The sequence below is a fragment of the Osmerus eperlanus genome, chromosome 5 (genome assembly GCF_963692335.1).
Source record: "Osmerus eperlanus chromosome 5, fOsmEpe2.1, whole genome shotgun sequence".
NCBI lineage: Eukaryota > Metazoa > Chordata > Actinopteri > Osmeriformes > Osmeridae > Osmerus > Osmerus eperlanus.
In genome coordinates, this window is record NC_085022.1 from 16,164,346 (window position 1) to 16,187,785 (window position 23,440).

The following is a 23,440-nucleotide window of genomic DNA, read 5'->3' on the forward strand; positions in this document are numbered from 1 at the left end:
TTTTTAGATTGAATGACGCAATTTCCAATGCCTTAGTCGCACAGAGGAAAATACCCGTTTAGGTATTCCTCTGTGTATTTCCCACTGTATGTGTATGTGGATACCTGAGAGGAAATGGAAAGGGCAGTAATAATTACTGGGCATTAATTAGAGATCCACCACAGAGACAGCTCAAATTCAGCAAAAGGCTTCTGTAAATAATTAATATTTTGTCTGTATTGTGTTTGTGTGTCCCCTAAAGCAAATATGTACTTAATGTAACAGTCATCAGATAAGTCAAAATCCTTGTGTTTGTTTTACTGAAAGTAAAGACAGACCACATTTAGTTATGAATCCACGTTTATTAGTTATCATAATCGTATATGTACACCAAAGGTACAACACTTATTGATATGTATGAACATACTTTTATGGATACCACAGGTCTGGTAAAGAAAAGAAATCATGTATTTTTTGTCTTTATTTTGTTTTTCAATATTGTATCTTCCCCACATACTCTCTCCCCTTACATCGCAATGACAACAACATCTTTACAAAGAGGGACGTCTCTAAAAACTTAAAAGTGGGACAGGTAGGTTGGAATGGATTGAAAGAGGTTATCAGGTCTACTAAGGAGTTCTTAAGATAGACACTTCTGTTGAGGACAGACTTGAAGATATACTGGCTTGCCCTACAACCACTGGGCTAATCAATTTCCATTAGATTTCCATTCTATGTTCAGTGTATTTGTTTTTGTGTGTGTGTAGCAGGGTAGAAGTACAGCGCGAACATGATTAATTTGAATAAGTATGAAGAAAAAAGAGCTGGAAAGTGTATACTGATTTACTGTCACTGAGGTTCTCGTGATAGTGACTGAGGGGTATCATGGCACATTTGTATAGTGGAGAGAGTTGATAGAATCTAACTGTGACGTGAATGTTTGGTGTACAGTTAGGTATCCCTATCTTGCATCAGTAACACAAGGTGCATACAATACAAGACACAAGATGACACGTTTTGCTTCCTCTCCAATAGAGAGTCAAGATGGTTCTGGAAAGGAGATTTATGGCCTGAGGATTATTGTAATATATTGTAACAGGCTTTGCTCCAGACATTTGATTACATTTGATTCTGAAACCCTACTAATAGACTGTGCTAAAATGCATCAGTCTATTTTACATACTTGGTAAACTGGACCTTTTCCTTTCATGCAAACCTGATCACATTCCCTTTCCTAACAGTACATTGAACTCAGCACGTCATCCCTCCTGTCGTTAAATTGGAACTTTCCCTTCCTTTCTCTTGTTGCTTTCCCCTTTGCTTCAGAATCACTGTAATCTCTGGGACATTCTGCATTGCCATTGAACAGAGCAATTATATATATTTATGTACAATGAAAATGAATGCACATGACTTATATCTTCATTGAACAAACATTCAAAACGCTTACATTAGATAAAAAAAAAGATATTTATATATTGATGTGTGACAGGTAAGTGAGACAACTAGTTAACAGCTATTAGAAAATAAAAAAACAAGCAATTTAATACACATTTCCTTCTATACATTTGATCTATTCTAATTTTTTTCAGAACATAGATGATATATTTTCTAGAGGATTACATATACAATCACAGCAATGCGACTCTATTTCTACATACTGTTCCATGTCAACGCCCCCAAAACAAAACAAGAAAAACAAAGCATTTGTTACCTACAATATATACACAAAGTGCAAGGAGGCACTTCAATATCATGCTTTTAAGATAGTGGTGCAAAAAATAATCATTTTCATGCTTCTAAAACTGTGAGTTTGAACATATAGTGGTCCAACACTCAATCCCCCATTGATGACACAATGGTTCTCTCCTTACTAGAGAGCTTCTTCCTGAAGGTCACAAGGTCAAAGGTCGGGCTTTGGGAGCCGTCTGGGCCAGGGCTGTGGTTTGCAGCTTACTGATTTCCTGTGATAATGTGGTGAATGCCGTGACCTTCCAGGTTTTGTGTTTTAGTGTGTATTTAACAAGTGCATGTATTCATTAATGTGTGTGTCTGAGGGTTAAATAAGTGCGTGAGTGTGCGCTTATTTGCGTGTCCATGAATGTGTGTGTGTGTGTGTGACTTTGTGTTTATATAATTAATCATGTCCATGCAGCTTGCACACCACCACAGTGTGCTGTGTTGTCAAGATGCACAGCTTGTAAATCAAGCTCAAAAGCAACGTGGCATTGTTCTTTCTAAAGAAGTGTTCCGTGTTTTTAAAAGACAGTGCTGCTATAGAAATGTGTGTGTTAAGTTTTCTAGTGTTACTTTAATCAACATTATCATGATGCTCAAACTGGCTACACAGCTCTAAGTTTACATCGTCAAGGCAAGGATGTCATTGAGCAAAATTAACAAAACGACACAAGAGAGAAGGAAACAACACTGATAAACAAATGACATCCACACCTGCATCACAACTATTCTCACACAGACACATGCGCTCCAAGAAAAGGATTGGCAGATAGTGGACTAGCTTTGAGTGTCTGTGTGATTTTTATTTAAGCCATTTGGTTCCATGAGAGGGATAGATAGTTCACTACCTGAAAGCTGGCAAGTTTGGAACCGGTGTTTTAGGTGGCCGTTAGGCTGCTGTGTGTGTTGTGGCCCACTCTTGGTTGTCAAACGTACAGCTGCAGCATCCAGGGTCAGAAAGAACAGTCTTAAGCTCTGGTGTTTACGAGGCAATGGTTGTTTTATGTGAGGAAGAACCCACTTAAAGGCTGCATAAGAACTATGAGTACCCTTCCATGGTGTTGTACCTTCATCCAACCACTATCTGAGTTGGGGAATACTGTCCTTGTACCTGCTTTTTTTGTTGTTCAGTTTTTGTCAGCTGTCTGGTTGTTTTGTGCCACTTTTTCAAGTCTTAGAAAATACAGTACCAGTCAGAAGTGTGGATACATTGTCCTATTCAATTGAATGGGAAGGTATGTCCAAACTTCTGACTGGTACTGAATATGTTTGTGCTTAATAATAATAAAGGAAGGCCAAGGATAATTGAGGCTGGAATGTTAAGCTTGTCAAACAACTGTGCTTATCCTCATAACAATATGTAATAAAAGTATAGATTACTTTTAAATAATTGAGTAGGGAAACTCAATCTTCATCATATAGGTGCAATATATACAATACTTTCTCTTTTAAAAATAATTAGCCAGTAAACAGTCAATTTGTTTATAGTCAAAGCTTACGGATTCAAGTTGTGCACGAGAAAGGCGATCGTAAACAAGCTTTTTGAGAAGCTCTCATATGGAAGTAAACATTTTAGGGTTATGATATATTAAAATCAAACATGTCCTCCTTGCTGAAGAGTTGATGATAAGCCTGAGTATCCAATGTTTTACTTTATGGGGCTGTCTGGCTTACAGGGGCTCTTCAAAAATGTAATTATGTTAAGTCTGTAAGATCATTCAAAGGGTGGTGAATGCATGCATTTTGCTTGAAATTTGTTTCAATCTTACTATACCACAAGTGCTTTGTCAATGACTTTTTGTTCAAATGGCAATTTCTTTTTAAGTGCCAACAATTAATGTGTGCAATATTCTAATATTTGCTTGTCATAAAATTGTGCTATCTTCTTTTTATTTGGCCTCATATTATTATAAGTATTCAATCATAAAAACGAAAAAGGACATTCAAGTGACTCTGGTTTAATGTATTAACATCTGGGGATACTGTAGGATTCCCATTACAGTAGTTTATAATTATAAGTAGTCCAGTGCATGAACCAGGCAGGGTTCTCAGATCCATAATGGCTCATTTTGAGGAGTTGAAACAAAGTAATGAGACACCCACAGTTCAAGGGTTTAGGTAATGCATGGATTGTGCGCAATGTAGAAACCAAAAACACAGTACTGATCATGGAATAAAGTCATGGAGGCGTTTCAAAGGCCTCTGTGGGTTGATTGATTTCATGTCTGTTTGGTCCCAATAGGTAACTTGGTCCTGTTCTCATCAAAACTCATACACACATCCATTCACACAAACCACACAGATACAGCATGGCAACACTGAAAAATTACCTTCCCGTTACAGTAGACACAACCAAAAGACAAAAGGGCTCCATTATCATATGTGAATTGTGCTTGTGTTTTCCACAGAACGTGTGGTTGTAGAGTAAGCATCAGGATTCCCATCCTTGCCATGTGTCTCCAACTGTTACATCACCCTGATGCACCCAAGGGGTTTGTGGGTAGCAAAGACAATGGGATGTTTTACAAGGGGAAGGGAAGTTAGGAAGGGTCAAAGTGTACTTTGTCAGATAAAAGGGGCTCTGTGGTTGAGCAGCTGCCTATTGCTGTGCCATTGGTGCTAGTAATGACAAGCTTGTGACGTACTGTAGTGACGTTTAACACAGGGAACCTGTCAGTCTTCCATGACTCCATAACAATTATTCTCAATCATCTTCTGTCACTCGAGCGACAGGTTGCCTGGATCAAACTGAAACCTACCGCCTGAATGACTGCTGTTTCTGTACTGTTTACCATGACACTAACCCTCCCCCCAGGCTATGAAAGCACTGGCTCTGTAGAAACAGTCAGCATATTTATAGGAATAGTTTAAGTAACAGTTTGTTCTCTCTTCACTCCCTCCCAAGCCTTGATGTCCATTGTGCAAGTGTTTGCTACATAGCACATTATAATACTCTAACAGGCTAAACATACCTCTGTTATCATCTCACTCTTAAGTGAATTAGTATTAGTTGTCTCTGTCAGTCAGATAGACGGTTAGAAACACTTTAAAAGGGACTAAAATAAAAAACTACATAAAAAAACATTAGTAGTTCTGTTTGCGTGTTTTTTTTGTGTGTTTTTTTTCCCCACTCATTTTTTCACTGGATAGGAAAGCTTGTGGAGCTGGGAATCTGTGTGCTGGCATTATTCACGTTTCCATGGTTCCTCCTCAACAAGCGTGCACTCCGCAGCAGAGCCGTTTGTGGCCGAGGTTACCTGCAAGCAGTTAGCAGCACATCTGAACACAGGCTCCACAGCACAGACACAATGCATGCTTCATGCTCTCCATAGTTTGAAGCAATGCCAGCATACTGTAGATAGACTCAGTGGTCTAATTACACAACACATATGGAAGGATCAGGGAGAACTTGACAGTCACGGATGACCATGCGTGCGGTGGCTTGGAGGTCTTAAGAATGAGCACTGGCACATTTTACCTGAGGAACCATATACATACAGCCACAACGTCAATGCGCACTGGCAACACATACAACTGGTAAAAAGAAAATCATACAATTGCAAAAAAGATAACAAAGTAGAACAATTACAAGCTGAGCTACGGTTTAGTCTGTACATGTTATTTGCAAGGCATTCTACAATGGTTTGCATCTTTGGGTGAATGTTAGGGTTATACTCTACAGCTAAAACATACCAGCAAAAATATTGTGCAAGGAAAGAAAAAAGAACATTTACATTAATGTTCTTCTCACAGTGTATTACACGAGTAATAATGTTGTGGAACAATCTAGAATGACACACTATGATTTTGTATATGTAATATACAGTACATAAAAATGTACATATAAAAAATATTATTAAATAGGTGAAAACCTTGATGTAATTGTGTGACTGATCAGAATGGTGCCTCATAGCATATATATAATTACAAAGTTATTATAATCTGCACCACAACATACAGTAACTGCCTATTAAGGTTGATCAGTTACATTGCTTATTTCACACTACTTACTCATGTAATCACACTGTAACAAGCATATTCATGTAAAGTGTACCTGGAAATATCAGCCGTAATACCATGTGTATCTGTAAATCACCATTAATGGATTGTCGAATTGGTCAGGAGCAGGTCTGTTGTGGACAGTTCACTAGTGAAAAGTCTTCTGTGTTGCTAGGCAACAGTCTTGATCCTCTGATAAATTAATGGGACCATGGAACCTTTCACACCCTGGCCTGCTGTTCTAAGAAATGCACAGCCTATATCCCCATGCATTGTAGTTCAAGCCACATGCACCATGGTTATTATGTAGAAACATTATTCAAATCAAGATAATGAGCTACACTGAGTAAGCTGCATCTATCATCCATTTTCACAAGGCACTTTTCTCACAATAGACATAAATAGCTGGTGTCAAAATACGTGGGCAAGTGACAGACTCCCCAGTATGGATGTGCCGCATTCATTCAGAATGGGATGTATGCAGTGCTAATTAGACATGCTAACACTCTTTCTGCATGTATAAACAGCTCAGAAATAATGTGTGCTCTTAAATTGCAGCAGACGTAGAGTCAGGGAGCCATGTTGATCCGTAGGACAGTGAATGGAGAGACTCCATAGCGATGCTGTTTTCTCCTATTCCCTAAGACTGTTTGCTGTCCCTAACGCCGGTCAGAAAATATGTTTAAACGTATATTTTGACATGGGTTTTGGGACAAGAGACTTGGCGGTGGAAACGAAACGTTCAGGGAAGGGTGGCCAGGGCTAATGTTCTACTTCCCCAAGATCCTAGTCAGAATCACATGGCTTGGATTTCCTCTCTGATGCACTCCTATTCAAACCAAACCAGTTCCATGGGAGGAGATCAGGCACCTCACTGATGTTTATCCATGGTAAGATAGATCTACCATGGACTATGAAATAATGGACTATGGTTGCAAGGAGTGGGGTTGGCTTATGTGGTATACTTGGTATATTTTGTAGCGTACTGTGGTGCCCCTGCAATTATAAACTAGAGAAGGTACAATTTCTGGGGAAATTGTAGGGTGTGCTTGCTTGCGTCGGTTGCACAGGGGTCCGTTTTTTAATGACATTTTTACAACTGATATTTCTGTATATTTTATATAAAAATGCATAGGGCCTACTTATTATTTATAAAGATGACATAGATTTAAAAGCATCTTTTTTTTGCTGCTCATTTAGCCTACAACTCAAAATACGAGTGAAGTGTAGAATGAAATATGATATCTTCTCATTTCCCCTGCAAGAGGCATCCTCATAGCTGACTCAAAACGAATACATTTGGCAGACCGGTGTAAAAATTGACCTAATCTCTATGACTTAAACGTCCTTTTAAGTTTTCCCTTCTCGTGATATTTTCAGGCATTTAGCCTACTCATATTGCATTCATTAATAAAGAACCCCCTTTGAAGATTATTCTACGACGTTACCGGCAGAAGATAGAATCGCGATTCAAACAGTACCATCTGCTAACTGAAAATATGCCCCCCAAAACGTAAATAATCTTGACATTTATTTAGTGGAAAATCGCTCATTCATAAAAAGCTCACTGGTAGCGATCATTGTCAGTAACAACGCAAAATGCGATATAGCCCTGTGTGGAGAAGCTGCCCCGGTAAATTGTACTACTACGGTACAGTACTAGACTACTGCTGTGTTCGTCTTGGTAGCGATTGCGTTGGTTGAATTGGATTTAACGTTCCGTTGTACGGTTTAAGCTGAAATTAATTATTTTCATGAACAGATTGACAACGTTTAGGCTGTGGCAATGAAGTTCAGGTTAGTAGTTAGATAGACTTTTGATTTAAGTAAGGGGAGTGCCGAACATGTTCTGTCGCCGTTTGATTTCCTAAACAGCTGTGTACTGTAGATGTTTTTGTAGTGCGTCTCACGTAAGCTACAGCGTTGCAGTGAGCTACACTGGTTTGAAACCACAGGTAATGGTAATTTCACCAACAAATCGTTTACTAATGTCAGAATAAACCCTACAACGAAAATGTATATGTGAGGAATGTTTATTTTAACGATTGAAAACAGATAACGCTACATCATAGACCACTGTAGTATGTGTTGCCCGGGCAACACAGGCTAATGTCATGATGCTAATACTTCAGTGAAATAGTAGACTACTGTTTCCGAAAGTAGATGTACTTCCTTAATAATATCAGCTTATACTGTACATTACACATCACAATTGTGTGTCATATCACAAAGTAAAATGAGTAAATAGTTATCACCCTGGCCTCTTTGCTTGTGGCGTTTCTGCAGCTGCCTTGCAGTAAAGCTATAGTTAGCCTAGCTATCCCCCAAGTTAACAGATGCGAAACGAATTTTCTGCCAAAGGTAGTCACGCGTGTTTTCGTGACGTTAGTGACGTAGTGACGTTAGTAACGTCAGTGACTGTGGCTAGCAAATTAGCCACCGTTAGCTTCACTTTTCGCCACAAAAACTTAACTTCAGCCTAAACCATGCAACGGAACGTAAATTCCAATAGAAGCAACTCAATCGCTACCAAGACGAAACTTTTGACACCTACGTTGTCTATGTAGCCCAAATATTGACTGAGTTTTAGGGGGGCAAAAAGAAATAAAAATAATAATAATAATATATATGTGAGAGAACAAAGGTTGTGCTCTCGCCGAAGGCTTGAGCACACCCAAAAAGTCCTCTGGGATCAATTCAAGTCTTACCCTACTCTGCTGTATTTGTAATGGACTATGGTCCATTATCCATTCTGATGGATTTGAATCCTTTTAGTTTTGAAATGTAGTTATGCCAAGGTGTTGGTAGGATGTGAACTAAAATTTCACTTACAGTAATACAGACAGACATGGCAAAAGGCTGCTTTTCTAGGCAACTGCACATTGAAATATATACACATATATTTTTGGTATTTTCCCTGTTTCTTCTTAAAATAATAGTGTATGTATTTACATTGGCATCTACACATGCAAAAGAAACATGCAGTTCATGCGAAAGAGAGGGTTAAATAGAAGTCTCTACGTCCGTAAGCATTAGAGATACCTTGCACTCATCTACTACGACTGAATTTCGAGCGGCACTGACGCACTGGTTGGAGTTGTTTTCGTGGTGGTTCTTCATGTCGTCGTAGTACGACTGGGTCTTGTTCATCATCTCGATGTCGTCCGACTTGGCTGCGTGAGCGTCCAGCTCGTCCAGCTCGGCCTTGGACATGTGGTACACGATCCCCGCTCCGTAGGAGTCGCCCACGACGTTCACGGAGGTCCGGAAACGGTCCCTGTGTTTAGGGGGAAGGGAGGTGGACAGGCAGAGGACGCAGGTCTGAATGGAGGTGGTGAAAGGCAAAACCAACAAGGAAACACAAACGGTCGGATAATCGATGAAGATGGCACTGTCCGTGCTAAGGTCATGGTTGGGGTCAAACTCACAGGAGCCAGTCAACGGCCACCAGCAGACTGATGTCCTGGGTAGGCAGGCCCACTGCAGTCAAGATCAGCAGCATGGTGACCAGTCCAGCACTGGGAATACTGGCAGCGCCCACACTGGCCAGAGTGGCTGTCATACTAGAGAGAAACAACAAGGGAGCAGGGCTCAACTAAAGTCTCTTCACCAACACATTCCAGCATTCTAACTAGAACATTCTAACAACAAAAGGCAAAACACGGAAGGAAAAGAGTTCTTATGAGAGGGTTCTACAAACAATTGATCTAATTTGAACCCCTTTTATCTGACAGTGTAAACTATCAATACGTGAATTGAAATCTGAACAGGTTTGGGGTTAATCCTGCATGTGAAGTGAGATGTGGATGAGAGCCAACATGAGGGGAATACCTAATGGCCAATTTTTTATATGCCGGTTTAAGGACCGATGAAATGACAGACTAAATTCCAAGGACTGCCTCAGTTAAATGAAGTGCCCTTGTGGATAATGAGTACAGACACTCACTGAAATGGTCCCTTAACTGACTGGCTGGCACTGTCATGATTTGCATTAAACCTGTCCTACTGGCACGTCCAAGTTACTGTGACTAAACACTGAAAATATATTGGGGAACTCTTGTGAAAGAAATTTTGGGCCTATGTACAATGAATGTGTTTTAGGAGAAGTTTACAGTTGGTTAAGAAGATTGATACAATGAATGTTGATTCAACTCCATTTGGTAGAGATGCCATTTGCAGTTTTATGACACCTAACTAAGAGACGTGAAGTCTAAGAGACGGGAAGTCTGGGTGACCTGAGAGAGTTCTTGTCACCTGGGGGGAAGAGACAGTTGGTCTGAAGACAATGTGGATTCAACTCTATTGTTCTAAGGATTTAACCAATGACAGAAGAGATTTGGTATAGCTGCATGTCTGTAGGATGGACCAATGACTTTTGAGAACTGTCGTATCTATAAAATGGTCTGTTGAAGAATGTTCTGGGGGGTTCAGGGCCATCAGCTGGGTAGTGCTGGTGGGCTGGATTCTCCCGGTTCCATTCTAGAATGCTAGATGGAGCTGTATGGAATTGTCTTTGTGTTATTGTCTTATGTTTGTGTGTCGATGATGTTATGTTGATAACGTTATTATGTTCAAATCTACGTCAAATAAACATTAACTCTGTACTTCACCCGACTTCAGCTTAAACGATTGATTCTCTCAAAAACGTCCACGACACTCTTCAATGTATTCACTTAGCAGAACCTTTTAAGGTGACATGGTGTTCTGCAGGTACATGTTTGGATTTACAGTGACAGCTTTACCTGACAGTGACAATCTGCCCAGCATCCAGGTGGATGCCGTTCATCTGGGCAATAAATATGGCCGCCACGGCCTCGTACAGGGCGGTTCCGTCCATGTTGATGGTGGCGCCGACGGGAAGCACGAAGCGGGTCACTCTCTTGTCAATGCCGAGGTTCTCCTCCAGGCAGCGGAAGGTGACGGGCAGTGTCCCAGCACTACGGGAAGGCGAGTGACAGACAGTAAGGACCCTGTAAGGACTGACTTACCAGCGGTGACCCTCTCTGAGTGAGACAACTGCATGAAATAATTCAGTTTTCAAACTAATCTCAGACGTCGACGTCCACAAATCAATGAGCCAATCACATTCAGATTTGAACAAATCAACGAATCAATCAACCGTCGAGTGTTCCTGACCTGGAGGCAGTTCCCAGGGCTGTAATCCAGGCCTGGAAGATGCCCATGAAGAAGGTGAAAGGGTTTTTCCTGGTGATGGCAAAGTAGATGCTGGGAAGGAAGATGACACCGTGGATGAGGAGGCCCACAATGACAGTCACCATGTACATGCCCAGCTGCCTTGCCACCGTCTCTAGGTCGTCGATGGAGATGATCTTGCCACAGATCAGACAGGCGATACCGAAGGGAGAGTACCTGGGGAAGAGGGGAGAAGAGAGGCTCAGATATCCGTACTAAAAACTCGCTCCGAGTTTCGCATTTTCAAGTGAGTGACCTCTTGGTATTTCCTATAACATTCATGAAAACTTGAATCCGTCGATCTATATGAGACATTTGGTGGCTCACTGAAGTCCATATTTATAGAGTGAAGGTGTCCAGGGGATATCTTTTACTGACCACATGATCATGATGACGATCTTCATCACTATCTCGTTGAGGATGTTGAAGAACTCCAGCATCAGCTTGGCTCTCTCGCCCATCTTCCCCATGCAGATACCGAAGGCAATGAAGAATCCAATAAGACCTGACAATCACACAATCAGACTCCATCAGAGAGGAGGATGGCCCTGATTCTAGGTCAAATCAAAGGTTACGATAAGCATTATCCAAATAGGTCAATCGGACTAATACGACGAGGAGAAAAGCGTAGAAAGGGAATTCATGTAAAATGTCGACAGAGCAAAGTGCACTGACATGTCTGAGGACAGAGTTTCTGCATGCAGCAGCACTCAGGACATACTGCATGCTTCCACCAACTTCCTGACGGACAACCACCTCGTCCTGAACCTCGTCCCTTCTACCAGCCCACCAACCTACCCAATCTACCAGCCCACCAGCCTACCAGCATACCAACTCTATCAGCCTACCTGCATATCAGCCTTCATCCTCCCAGCCTACAAGCCAACCAGCCTACCTAAGACGTTCATGCCACTCTTGAACTGCAGAGTTTTCTTGATGATGAACTCTGGTTCCTTGGTGATGTTAGCCAGCAGACCCTCCACAGTAGTGGTGGCGTTGACATCCTCCACAATGACCTTCTCCACCTTCTTAGTCACCGTTTGGATCTGAGAGATGACAACACAACTCACAATTAGTGAAAATATTGTAAGATGTAGGTTGTCTTAGAATGTTTTCGAATTATACCCAATTCCGATTCAGGAAGATATTATGAATGGTGTCCCTAAAAACACATTGAAAACATAGAGTGATGAAGGAGAGAGAGAGAGAGAGAGAGAGAGAGAGAGAGAGAGAGAGAGAGAGAGAGAGAGAGAGAGAGAGAGAGAGAGAGAGAGAGAGAGAGAGTGCTTCATCTGTGTTCAGAGTTGGGAGGTCGGGGCAGAGTGAAGCTGTTAGCTGTAAATACAGGTGAGAGAAAATTGTAGTAGCTAATTAGCACTGCATTCTAAATGAACATCCTCCATACTGGGACCGGGTCTAACAGTCAGGTGGTATTTTGACACCAGCTACAGTATTAACGGGAGCTTCCGAAGGTATGGAACAGGACTCCTTACCTGCTGGAAGCAAGCCTGGACAAGGTTCTCTGGGAACAGGTTCCTGATGAGGTCGAAGAAGGCATCCAGGCTGGAGACATCGTCGTTCTTGTGTCCCTCTCCCAGCTTCTCCTTCAGTTTAGGGTCGCCAGGGTGAATAATCAGGACTAGGATGACCCCCAGCACAGCAGCGATGATGGTGGTGGACATGTAGTAGACCATAGCCCTGGTGCCCAGGCGACCACTGGACTTGGCGTCCAAACCAGCCAGACCTGCCACCACATCAAGCATCGGTTAACATTCACCGCTTCCTTTCTGCTTGTGGGATGATGGGAAGGGGCGTGTTTGTGTGTTTGGTGTAAATACTGTTTGCAGCAGATATTAGCACACACAAACATTGATCATTACATTACTGAGCAACTGTGACAATATTGGTTCACGCTTGGATGTGCCCATCTGATAAGGCCGCTTTGGAGAAAAAATCGTCTAAACAAAAATAGACAAATAAATAAACAGACTGAAATAATCTGTGAATCATAATATCTCCTCTAGGTTCCATAGTCCAGATACATCTATGTATTGCTGTTAGAATGTGGGGCCCAGCTGGGTACCTGTGATTAAACTGGAGATGATCAGAGGGAGAATCAACATCTTCAGCATCCTCATCAGTATGTCTCCAGGGAAGGCAATCACCATGACGATGTCCGGGTGGATGGGAGAGGCGACACGAAGCAGCATCCCAGACACAGCCCCCAGAATCACACCTGGAGAGAGAGAGAGAGAGAGAGAGAGAGAGAGAGAGAGAGAGAGAGAGAGAGAGAGAGAGAGAGAGAGGGGGGGGGGGTGGTGAGCGTGAGGGAGAGGGGGAAGGGTCAGAGGAACCGAAATAACAGAACTCAGTTTGTGAAAGATTTAAAATACCTAAAGGGAAGGGGAGTCGGCACCTCAAACAATGTAGAATACGACAGACATACACATCGGAACATTCAGAGAGAAGGAATCATTTTGGACCACTTGAGGTTGTTCTTTTTAGATTGGGGAAAGGAAAACATGCCCACCACAAAAAGCTTTGTAAAGAGAACAATCTGTTTAGGACTTCATTCTCACACCCAGAGGACATTTGCAGAAAATGACAATTAGTCTTAAGCAAGTAGTTGCTGTGGCAAATGGTTCATGGGATGATGAATAAATAAAGCAAACGTTTTCCCTCCTTAAGCCAATCGTTTGTGATGCTTTGTGGCTTATTAATGAATCCAGCAGTCTGGGGTTGGTGAAGCCTGCTGATGCTTAGATGACAGTGGGAGGGGAGATACACAGGAACATGGTGTGAGGAAGAAGCTTGTGGAGGATTAGCACAGATCTCTTTGAAGAGAGATATAAAGAGGGAGAGAGAGGGAGACACAGAGAGACAACTCCACATAAAATCTAACCTAAAAATATCAAAGGATCGCTATTCTCTATGGGAAAACAGCAGGTTTTCTAGGAAAGAGTCAGATAAAATATGTCATCTCTTCCCACTTATAAGAAATGAGAGTTCCGGAAAAAAGTCCCCCGCAAACCTCAATGCTATTCTTAACCTTACCTGGCTTACCTTGGTAGGCAAAAAGTGAAGTTTTAATTACTATCAACTAGACCTTTCACCTCATCTTCACTTTATGTCAATTCTACGCATTGACTGGATCCCAACTCCAAAAATCCTGGAAAGATAACCACAGAATCAACCTACCCCTATCCCTGCCCTCCCCTGACCCTGGCCCTCGCTGTCCTCCCCCTGGACTCCCTCGGGCCCGTAAACAGATCTGACCCCTGTTTGCCCCAGCCCCCCTGCAGCCATGTCTGCACACTGGCCCTGTGGTCTGTCTTTGTGACGAGCCAGACACAGCGAGGCTCTGGCCCCCGAAACCCCCTCTGACCCCCCTGGAGGCTGTACTTCCTCTGCTACCACACAGCTGCCAGGGATCCCAGAGCATGATGAGGCTGCTGAACAACACCCGCTGGAATCCAACTCTTTTCATCTTCCTCATGCATATTTGTTGTGCTCTTCTTTGGGTGTTCCTCCACAAAGCTCCAGCTTCACACCATGCTTGTTCCTGCCTCGCGATCCCTGGGCAGTCCTCTCTCCCCCTACACCCTCTCCCCCTCTCCCCAGCATCCTGCCACCAGCCCTCATGCCCCCCTCCCTGACTTCATCCTGTCACCACCAGCCCTCATCTCTCTCCGTGGCGTCGCCCCCCCAAATAAAGACACACAGAAATCCACAGCTGAGCTGCCCATGTACAATACTGTATGTAACACATAATGTACGTTGTCAGGGGTATTGAGTCATGCATTCTCTCCTCTCCTACCTAACCCCCACCCACAACACACAAACACCACAATCTTCCAGCTAATGCGAGTCTTCCTGCCCATGGGGCAGATGCAGATGGGTGTCAGCGAGAGGGCGCCATGTGCTCCTGGGCTGGGGAAGGTCAGGGCCTACTGGCACCAGGTGCTCAGACTACGGCAGCACAAATGGCAGCTGTTCTCATTGGAGCTGATCAGTTACATCAAAAAGAACATTTAGACAGCCCTTTGAACCTCTTCTTCCGTGGTAAGTGCCTGCGTTCGACTTGCCAGCTATGAGACTTCCCAATTAGAGCTGTGTATATTTCTGGGAGATATTGCGGGGTGTATTACAGGGTTAAAGATCAGGGACAGGAAAGGATAAGATAATTAAGATGACTGAAATGACTTAATGTAAGAGAAGGGGACAGAAAAGAGGAGAGGAGAAGAGAAAAAAAGAAAACGGAAGAGAGGAGATGACAAGAAAAGAGAAGAGGAGAAAGAGATGAGGAGAGACAATGTTGTGACCGCTGATAGGAGGTCGACGGACAACTGACCGAGCACGGTGAGCGTGAGCAGCAAGTTCTTGAACAACTTGGAGCAGAGGTTGGCACACTTGGACCTGGGCCTGGCCTCGATAGGCTCCAGGTGGCTCTCGTGCATCCTCACCTCCACTTGCTTAGGCATATTGTTGGAACTGCAGAGACAGAGAGAGGAAGGAGAGAGAGAGAGACAGGAAGAAGATTATTACATCCATATAGCATACTTTCAACCACATAACCTTTCACCTCATGTAAGCCAAATCTATGGACTTGAATTACATAATACACCACCACACCATATCTGAAAGATGTCAACATTGTGTAAGTAGTGATAAAAGACAATATGTTGACTTAACTGACTTACGTAAAATGAAAACTCTAAAACACACAGTTGGCTAATTTTTGGTGCCCCCTCAGGAGTTGGTGCCCTACGCACAGCGCGTAGTGCGCGTTATGGGAGCGGCGGCACTGGCTACTAGACTACACAAACACTGTTTTTGACGTGATTTAACATAATATTTTGATCGAACGAGTTGCAATAAAGTACTCACATTAAGGAAAGTTAGGACTGCGTTCATAAAGTGATATAACATTTTAGTTGACATTGTCCAGGGCCCCTTAGATGTCATGTGCCCCTGGGCAGGTGCCCAGTTGCCCTAATAGTTAATCGGGCCTTGGTGACATGTATTTGAAAACCAAGTTCTGTTTGCAGAGACATCATGCCCTCCTGTCGGACCATGTGAGACCATACTGTGAATACCTTAGATCCTATCTGCAGTCTACATTTACATTACATTACATTTAGTCATTTAGCAGACGCTCTTATCCAGAGCGACTTACAGTAAGTACAGGGACATTCCCCCGAGGCAAGTAGGGTGAAGTGCCTTGCCCAAGGACACAACGTCAGTTGGCATGACCGGGAATCGAACTGGCAACCTTCGGATTACTATCCCGATTCCCTCACCGCTCAGCCACCTGACTCCCCAGTCTGCACATGACTGACTGACACATTCCCCAGCCATAAGTGAATCTTTTTTGGGCTATTAAGCTTTGCAACTACATTGCTCATGAAAAGCTGTTGCACCACACAATGTAGATTAGATTCAACTTTATTGTCACTGAACAGCACACAAAGTACAGTACAACACAATGCAGTTACATAAAAGGGAGGTTACATTAAACAATTTAGCTGTGTAGGATTTTAAAGCAGTTTCTGCACCCCTCACAGCCCAGATGAAGGCCCTTTGCTTCTAAATCCTGAAGTCCAGTTAGGAGCTTGAACAAATTAAAATAAATACACCTTTTAGAGACTTAAATCTAAAGGCTGGATCTAAATGTCATTAATGTCATATCTAAAAGTTAAAGATATCTCTCTAAATACAAAGAGAACATAATCTGTACAGGAAACAACTAGATCAAGACCACTGGAGATACTATAGACAATTATCCTATGTTTCAGACAAAGAATCATGCATTTGGGTGGAGTAGACATACATGTCCTGAACAATAACTAACTATCGTTGTTCCCTTCTGTTTTAGTTCAGCGGTTTGTGACGTGTCATTTTTCAATGCATTTCTTAAATCAACTTCCTGATGAGACTGCTCCTTGTGGGTGACACACACACACACACAAACATAATACCACAGGAAATGGAGAAAGAATGGAGGAGGAATGGAGAAAGAAAAGAAACAGATGGAGGGAGGGAAGATTGGGGAATTGCACAAGCGAGGCAGACAGAGAGGTTGTTTGACTTGTCTCCCTACACTTTTCTCTCTGGCGTAAACCCTGCCGTTGTTATGCTGCTTTGTGCTTATAATATCTGACAGCATAGCAGAAGCACAAGCCTTCTGAGGTTAGAAATACCATAGGGAGTTGTGTTTTTTTGTTTTTGAGAATGATATCAGGCAGCTAGCCGGTTTTAGACAGAAGAATGTGGCTGTCTTTCAGCTTGCAGTCAAACAGGCATGACAGAACAAGTGCTACTGGCTGTGCACTGCATGTAGGTGCTTCACATGTGCTCTCATTACTATAAGGGGATCCAAATGTACTTCCTCTGCACTTCCCAAGAAGTAACCAAGCAAATCCTAAATCATTTCTGGTTTACTGCATTCAAAGGGGAAACATTTTCTGTGCTTCATTTCAATTATTATATTAAGCACACACTAAACAAAGCGACAGTACAGGGGAAGTTTTGAACCTGCAACCTTTCGATCTGAAGACAAGTGTTCTAACCCTCTATACCCCTCCATCAATTGTTGTGACATGTGAAATTGTCTGCTCTGTTGCTTTTCAAGGCAGCTCGGTTCATTGAATGAGAATGAATGGAGGATGAAGAGGGTGTGAAAGAGGAAACAAAGTTTCAAAAGACTTTGACCTTCAGTACCACCCCCTTGGACTGAAGCAGCACGGTCACACACGCACACACCCACACACACACACACACACACACACACACACACACACACACACACACACACAAGGGGTGCCAGGGCCTCTTGAAAGTCAGCATTAGTTAGTATTCAGTTAAATGACTTAATAGATCCATTATGACTTTGGATCTTTCAGAACAGTGGAGAAAAGAGGAGAGAGAACAAGAGGAAAAGGAGCTAGGCGCATTGGGAGAGACTCTATCCACAACCTGCATTCATGGGCTCTGTGTTGTTACTCAACAGCTCTGCAACTGCTCGCAGGACGAACACATACACACACACACACACAACCCACGCACATACAAACACACTCATTAAGGAACGTCTTCAGCAAGATCAAAATATGTAATGATGGAAGAAAACATGCAAACTCTCCAACGCACGCAACACACACACACGCACACACACACACACACACACACACACACACACACACACACATACTTTCTAATGATGATTCTGTCATGGTTCTAGAGAATGAGCACCTGGCCTGCTTCCAGGCACACAGATGGAGATCCCACTCCTCCCCATCACCTTGCCACCAATCGGGAGGGAGTACATGTTAACACCATGCACAGACTAGCATTAGTCATCCTCACGCTACCATGACAACACCCCTCCAGGATGTCCGAGAACAGCCTCTATTCATTAAATGGAGATCAAAAATAGACTATTTCGACTTCATCCGATTTCAGTTAATCTATGAATGTTGTTAATTGAATTTCATTTCTATTTCATTTCTTTCAATTTTTCTTCTATTTTAAGCACATGGGGGGAGGGGCGGGGGGGGGGGGGTGTACGTGGAGACGTCAAGGAGGCAGGAAATGACTTGCTGTGATTAACAGTGAATGGCTCTGCTCTAACACTGCATATCAATGATAGATGGCTCTAAAAATAAGCCCCAAAAAAACATTCAGGAAATGAATGACAAATTGCAGTCTTATTTTAGGTATACGTATGTCGCCTTCATGCCAGTATATAGGAATGCTGCAAAGAGCACAGCAGATGCAACCATCCTGGTCTATCTCTAGTGTTGACACGTGTCAGGACCTGTCAAAATGGGAGATCTTCCTAAGGGGACTGATCTCTCTGCATCCTTCACTCTCTCGCTCTTTCTCCTTTTCTGTATTCCTCTCTCTCTCTCTCTCTCTCTCTCTCTCTCTCTCTTTCTCTCTCTCTCTCTCTCTCTCTCTCTCTCTCTCTCTCTCTCTCTCTCTCTCTCTCTCTCTCTCTTCTCCCCTTTTTCTCTCAACCCATTCCCCTGATCCTCCTTTTTCACGTTACTCTACTTTCTTTTCACTCTTCCTTCATTTTCCATTTATCTCTGACGTGCTCCTCTCTTCGAGCGTCCTCACCAGTCCTATATTTTCACTGTGCTCTCTCTCTCCCTCTTTCTCCCTCTCTCTCCCTTTTCTCCCTCTCTCTTTCTCTCTCTTTATCCCTCTCTCTGTCTCTCTCTTTCTCCTCTTCCGTCACCCTTTCTTCAGATCCTACCCACCCCCCTCCGCCACCACACTCTCTCTCACTCTCTAATCGGATTGGCTCATAAACCACTTAATCTCAGCCGAGGACACTGCCAGACTAATTCAATTGCAGATCACTTGAATAAATAATTGAATACCCCCAGTGCTACAGTGAAATGTGTGAATTCTAATAGCGACATGCACAGCGTATATTAAGGTGTAGTGAACCATGAATATTTCACATGAACCCCTAATTCTCTGCCACCTCTGTCAGCATACCACAGCGAAACATGACGTCACCTCATCCAAGTGAACCAATGGATGTTTTATAATGGCAGATTGTGTACACCAACTACACTATATTGCCAAAAGTATTCACTCAGCTATCCAAATCATTGAATTCAGGTGCCCAAAGCAAGGGCCATAAAGACATGGATGAGCGAGTTCGGTGTGGAAGAACTTGACTGGCCTCGAGTCCTGACCTCAAACCCGATAGAACACCTTTGGCATGAATTCGAGCGGAGACTGCGAGCCAGGCCGTCTCGTCCAACATCTGTCTGACCTCACAAATGCACTTCTGGAAGAATGGTCCAAAATTCCCATAAACACACTCCTAAACCTTGTGTAAAGCCTTCCTAGAAGAGTTGAAGCTGTTATAGCTGCAAAGGGTGGGCCAACATCATATCCTATGGTTTAATAATGGGATGCCACTCATGTTCATATGCGTGTGAAGGCACACGAGCAAATCCTTTTGGCAATATAAATTAGTGTAAATAGGAGGGATACTTGTGAAGCACATTTAGAAATGGTATGACTGGCAGAGCAAGACTGAGCAATGCCAATGACTGAGCAAGCATCTACATGATGGACTGAGCAAGCATCTACATTAACTATTCACCTCATAAATACTTCCGCAAAGGCGTTTGCCAATATGCAAGTATGGACAAGTAGAACTGTGACCACGAGAAGTGCATAACAATATCTTACTGTTAACTTTAACATATCACTACATATCATTTATCTACAACGTAATCAACAACTATCAAAAGGATTCAAGTAAAATAGCAATAAGTTATGTTGACAGGCACTTACTTCATCTTAGGTGTGATAGAGGTGAGGGCTATGCACAGTACATATAGTACTTTAGTTACTAAACCATCAGTCTTTGGCAAAGAGGAAGTACTGTAACAGGCAGATCAAGGAAACAGCCAAATCACAGAGACTCAATCATCGCCAGCAAAGTCAAAAAGACTAGATCCAGCCTCCGATCGTTTCGACTGGCTTCACTCAAACTCTGCTCTCGCTCGCGGTTGGCCCGCTGCTCCTTCTGAGCGTTCACACAGCAGCAAGTCGGCTCCACCCAGGAAGAACACCCAGGTCACAGCCACATCAGCCAGAGAGCCCTCGTCATCCCACCGTTCACAGACACAACCACACACACACAGCCACACAAACACACACACGCTTACACACCACATCGGGGGTGGAGGGAGGAGTCGACGGGCCAAGCTTAAGAGTAAAATCCCCCCGGGGTCTCTTCATTCCATAGAGGCAGTAATCCCCCCCAGAACGCACGTTTCCAATGTCAGACGTTCTCCACTGAGGGTGGAGGAGCTCGCAGCTGAGGTGTGCTGATGGATGCGCTCCGGCCTGTTTTTCTAGGTTGCCCCTGTGTCGACGGGTCAGTAAAAGACTGTGTCCGTCATGACCACTTTGAAGACTTAGTGATGGAAAGGCTGTTGTTGGGGCTACAGGCGGATGGACAGATGATGGGGGTGATTGGTGGGGGTTGGGGCTGGGAGTGATCCTGACAGGAGGGTTTGTGGAGAACGTGTTCATGCTTTGGTATGATGTCACAGCATTGCCATGCTGTGGCACTGTGCAGCTTTTCTCCTACAATGGACTGGGTGTTGTTTGTTTATGAACAAAAATGTATGAATTTAAAGGCGTTTTACCTTCTTAAAACCACTATCTGCCTTTCATGCTATTGTGAATGTTATTGTCATCATCAGAATCATAATTATTACAGTATTTTTTCACAAAATTGCTAGTCTGTGATTGGCTGTGCTACAGCCATTACTGGTGTAGTAGGTTTGAACTCAAGGTCAGGAAAGGTCCAAAGTCACAGTCTAGTCACAATCTAACTATTCACAAATTAATAGTTAGATTAAAGTGGCAATGACCTTAATCCTATACATTCAATCTAGATCATCCAGATTATAAGAATAGAAGCATTATAAATCATTGCAGTGAATTATATGTGTCCATTTGTGAAAAGAGCCCAGTTTAACCATCAAACAACAGCTCGAGTCTGATCCATTGTGACAGTGACAAGGAATGAAATATAGACTCACTAACAAAAAGAAAATAGATTTATCTTTCCTTTTCAATCTCGAAACCGAAAGCACAAAAGTCTGGCATTTCATATCCGCTGGCGTCAAACTAGTGTCTCTCCTGCCTGTCAGCACCATGGGGCTTGACAACGTATGGACTTCGAGCACATTCTTCTCATTAAGGAAAAGTGTTAGAAAGCTATTTCCTCTGCAAACAAACGGCCCAAAGGAACAACAAAAGCCAGAGGAATGCCATCACTGACAACCGAGGTTGTATCATGAGAAATCAGTCATCCCAAGTCCCTTGACATGTCATACTCTTTCACACAGCGCCCTGGAGAGGACAGGGACCGCTTGTGTGTGTTAGGGTTTGTGTGAGTGTTGTGTGTGTGTTTGTAATAGGGTTTGCAGAGGGTGGGGGTGGTGGAGGAGAGGGGGTTCTTGGGAGGTGGGCTTTGGGGGGTCACACCACCCTGTCTAAGCCAAATGAGGGGCCTTCGAGGGGAGGGCAGAGGCAGCCATCCCTACTCTTGGCGAGGACCATGTGAAGCTCTCTGCTTCCTCTCCCTTCCCTCTGAGGGGCTTTTGTCTCGCACGCAAACAGTGGCGGTGGCCCCAACTCGCCGGGCCAAGCGCCACGTCCAAATGGCAGGGGCCCGAAAGGGGTGGAGGGGGGTGGCAGTTGGAGGAGGGGGGGGGGCGGAGTGGGGGGGTGGGCCGGGGGGGGGGGGGGGGGTGAGGGGTACGTGGGGTACAGGAGGGGGACCGCGGGGATGTCCAGAATGCCAGTCCATTCAGGCCGCTGATGTCATGCCTGTGCCCACCGTGGGAGAGCGGCGGAGAGGCCGGGGCGCCCCTTTCTCTTCCCCCCTCCACGGCCTCTTTTTCCGGGATGAATGAATCTTTGAGAAGCGGCAGTCCATTGTGTCCCATAATCGACGGCGATTATCCCGATTTTATGCTGCCTTCTCGGGGAGACGAGGCTCCCTGAGTGCTGGCTTTGAGAGCCACCGCGATGCAACCAGGCCCCAGCCAGGTTGTCCTAGCAACGCAGCGCGGCTTAAAGGGAAGGGTAAGGAAGGGAGAAAGGAAGCTCACTGCTGCTAACGCACACACATGTACACACACAAATACACACTCACACACACACACTCATACACACACACACGCACAAACGGAGACTGTGAAGCTTGATAGATCTGAATCGGTGGACACATTCAATCCTTACTTTCACCAAATGAAGTATGAACTCAAAGACCAAAGAGTAATAGAGCCATCAAACACACCCAAAGAATCAACAGACAGCTTTTACGCAGCTTGGAAACCCCAGCACAGTTTCACGAACACTTTCCCACCCTCACGGCATGGGGAATGCTCCGATAGGTAACGCATCCCGGAATGACCCGGTTATCTGCTTCACAATCACAATCTTACGAAGGTTACTCCTCGACGACAATGTGTCTGCACAGGTCCTGCCTGGTTGGAATGCAGGCGATGCCCCAGAGAGAGAAAGAGAGAAAGAGAGAGAAAGAGAGAGCGAGAGAGAGAGAGAGGGGGAGAGAGAGGTGTGAAGGACCTGAAGTTACCCACTGCACTCCCACGGGGTTCTAACCCGTTCTCATGACCGGGGCCCACAATGCACCGTGAGGTAGAGATAACTGGAGCCGCGCCAGGCTCCGGATATCTCTGGCCCCTCGGGGGGCCCTTGCCCCCCCTCCCCTCCCCCACCAGCCACTTACCATGCAGTGGGAAGAGAAGGGATCACACCACACAGCCTGGCTGCCTGGGAGCTGTGAACCCCCCCCCCCCCCCCTAATGAAGCTCTCAGCAATTACTTCAGGTTGCACCGTGCATGAAGAGTGGAAGATTTATTCTGCCAAGTGAAGAAAGGGAAACTTTGTTGATGCTCGAATCTCGATTAGGTATTCCGCGAATGGAGTTGGGGTAAATGCATCCAGTGTATGTAGCTA

The 23,440-nt window shown here is 43.9% G+C and overlaps 1 protein-coding gene across 4 annotated transcripts in view; it reads right to left on the reverse strand.

Annotated features, from left to right (window-relative positions):
• Positions 1-3,473: 3,473 nt before the first annotated feature.
• The window catches only part of LOC134021287 (excitatory amino acid transporter 2-like), a 33,655-nt gene continuing 13,688 nt past the window's right edge, over positions 3,474-23,440 (reverse strand). Inside the window, exons 1-11 of one of the 4 annotated variants that reach the window (XM_062461956.1) lie at positions 20,230-20,483; positions 15,260-15,399; positions 12,992-13,144; positions 12,402-12,652; positions 11,804-11,954; positions 11,287-11,413; positions 10,852-11,085; positions 10,458-10,652; positions 9,144-9,278; positions 8,758-8,992; positions 3,474-4,973 (exon numbers count right to left, since the gene is read on the reverse strand). In XM_062461956.1, coding sequence (XP_062317940.1) covers positions 4,902-4,973; positions 8,758-8,992; positions 9,144-9,278; positions 10,458-10,652; positions 10,852-11,085; positions 11,287-11,413; positions 11,804-11,954; positions 12,402-12,652; positions 12,992-13,144; positions 15,260-15,399; positions 20,230-20,234 — 1,698 coding nt within the window. In that variant the 5' untranslated portion in view covers positions 20,235-20,483 and the 3' untranslated portion in view covers positions 3,474-4,901. Of the gene's footprint in view, positions 4,974-8,512; positions 8,993-9,143; positions 9,279-10,457; positions 10,653-10,851; positions 11,086-11,286; positions 11,414-11,803; positions 11,955-12,401; positions 12,653-12,991; positions 13,145-15,259; positions 15,400-20,229; positions 20,484-23,440 lie in introns of those variants that run through there. The other 3 variants (XM_062461955.1, XM_062461953.1, XM_062461954.1) reach the window with 3 other exon arrangements.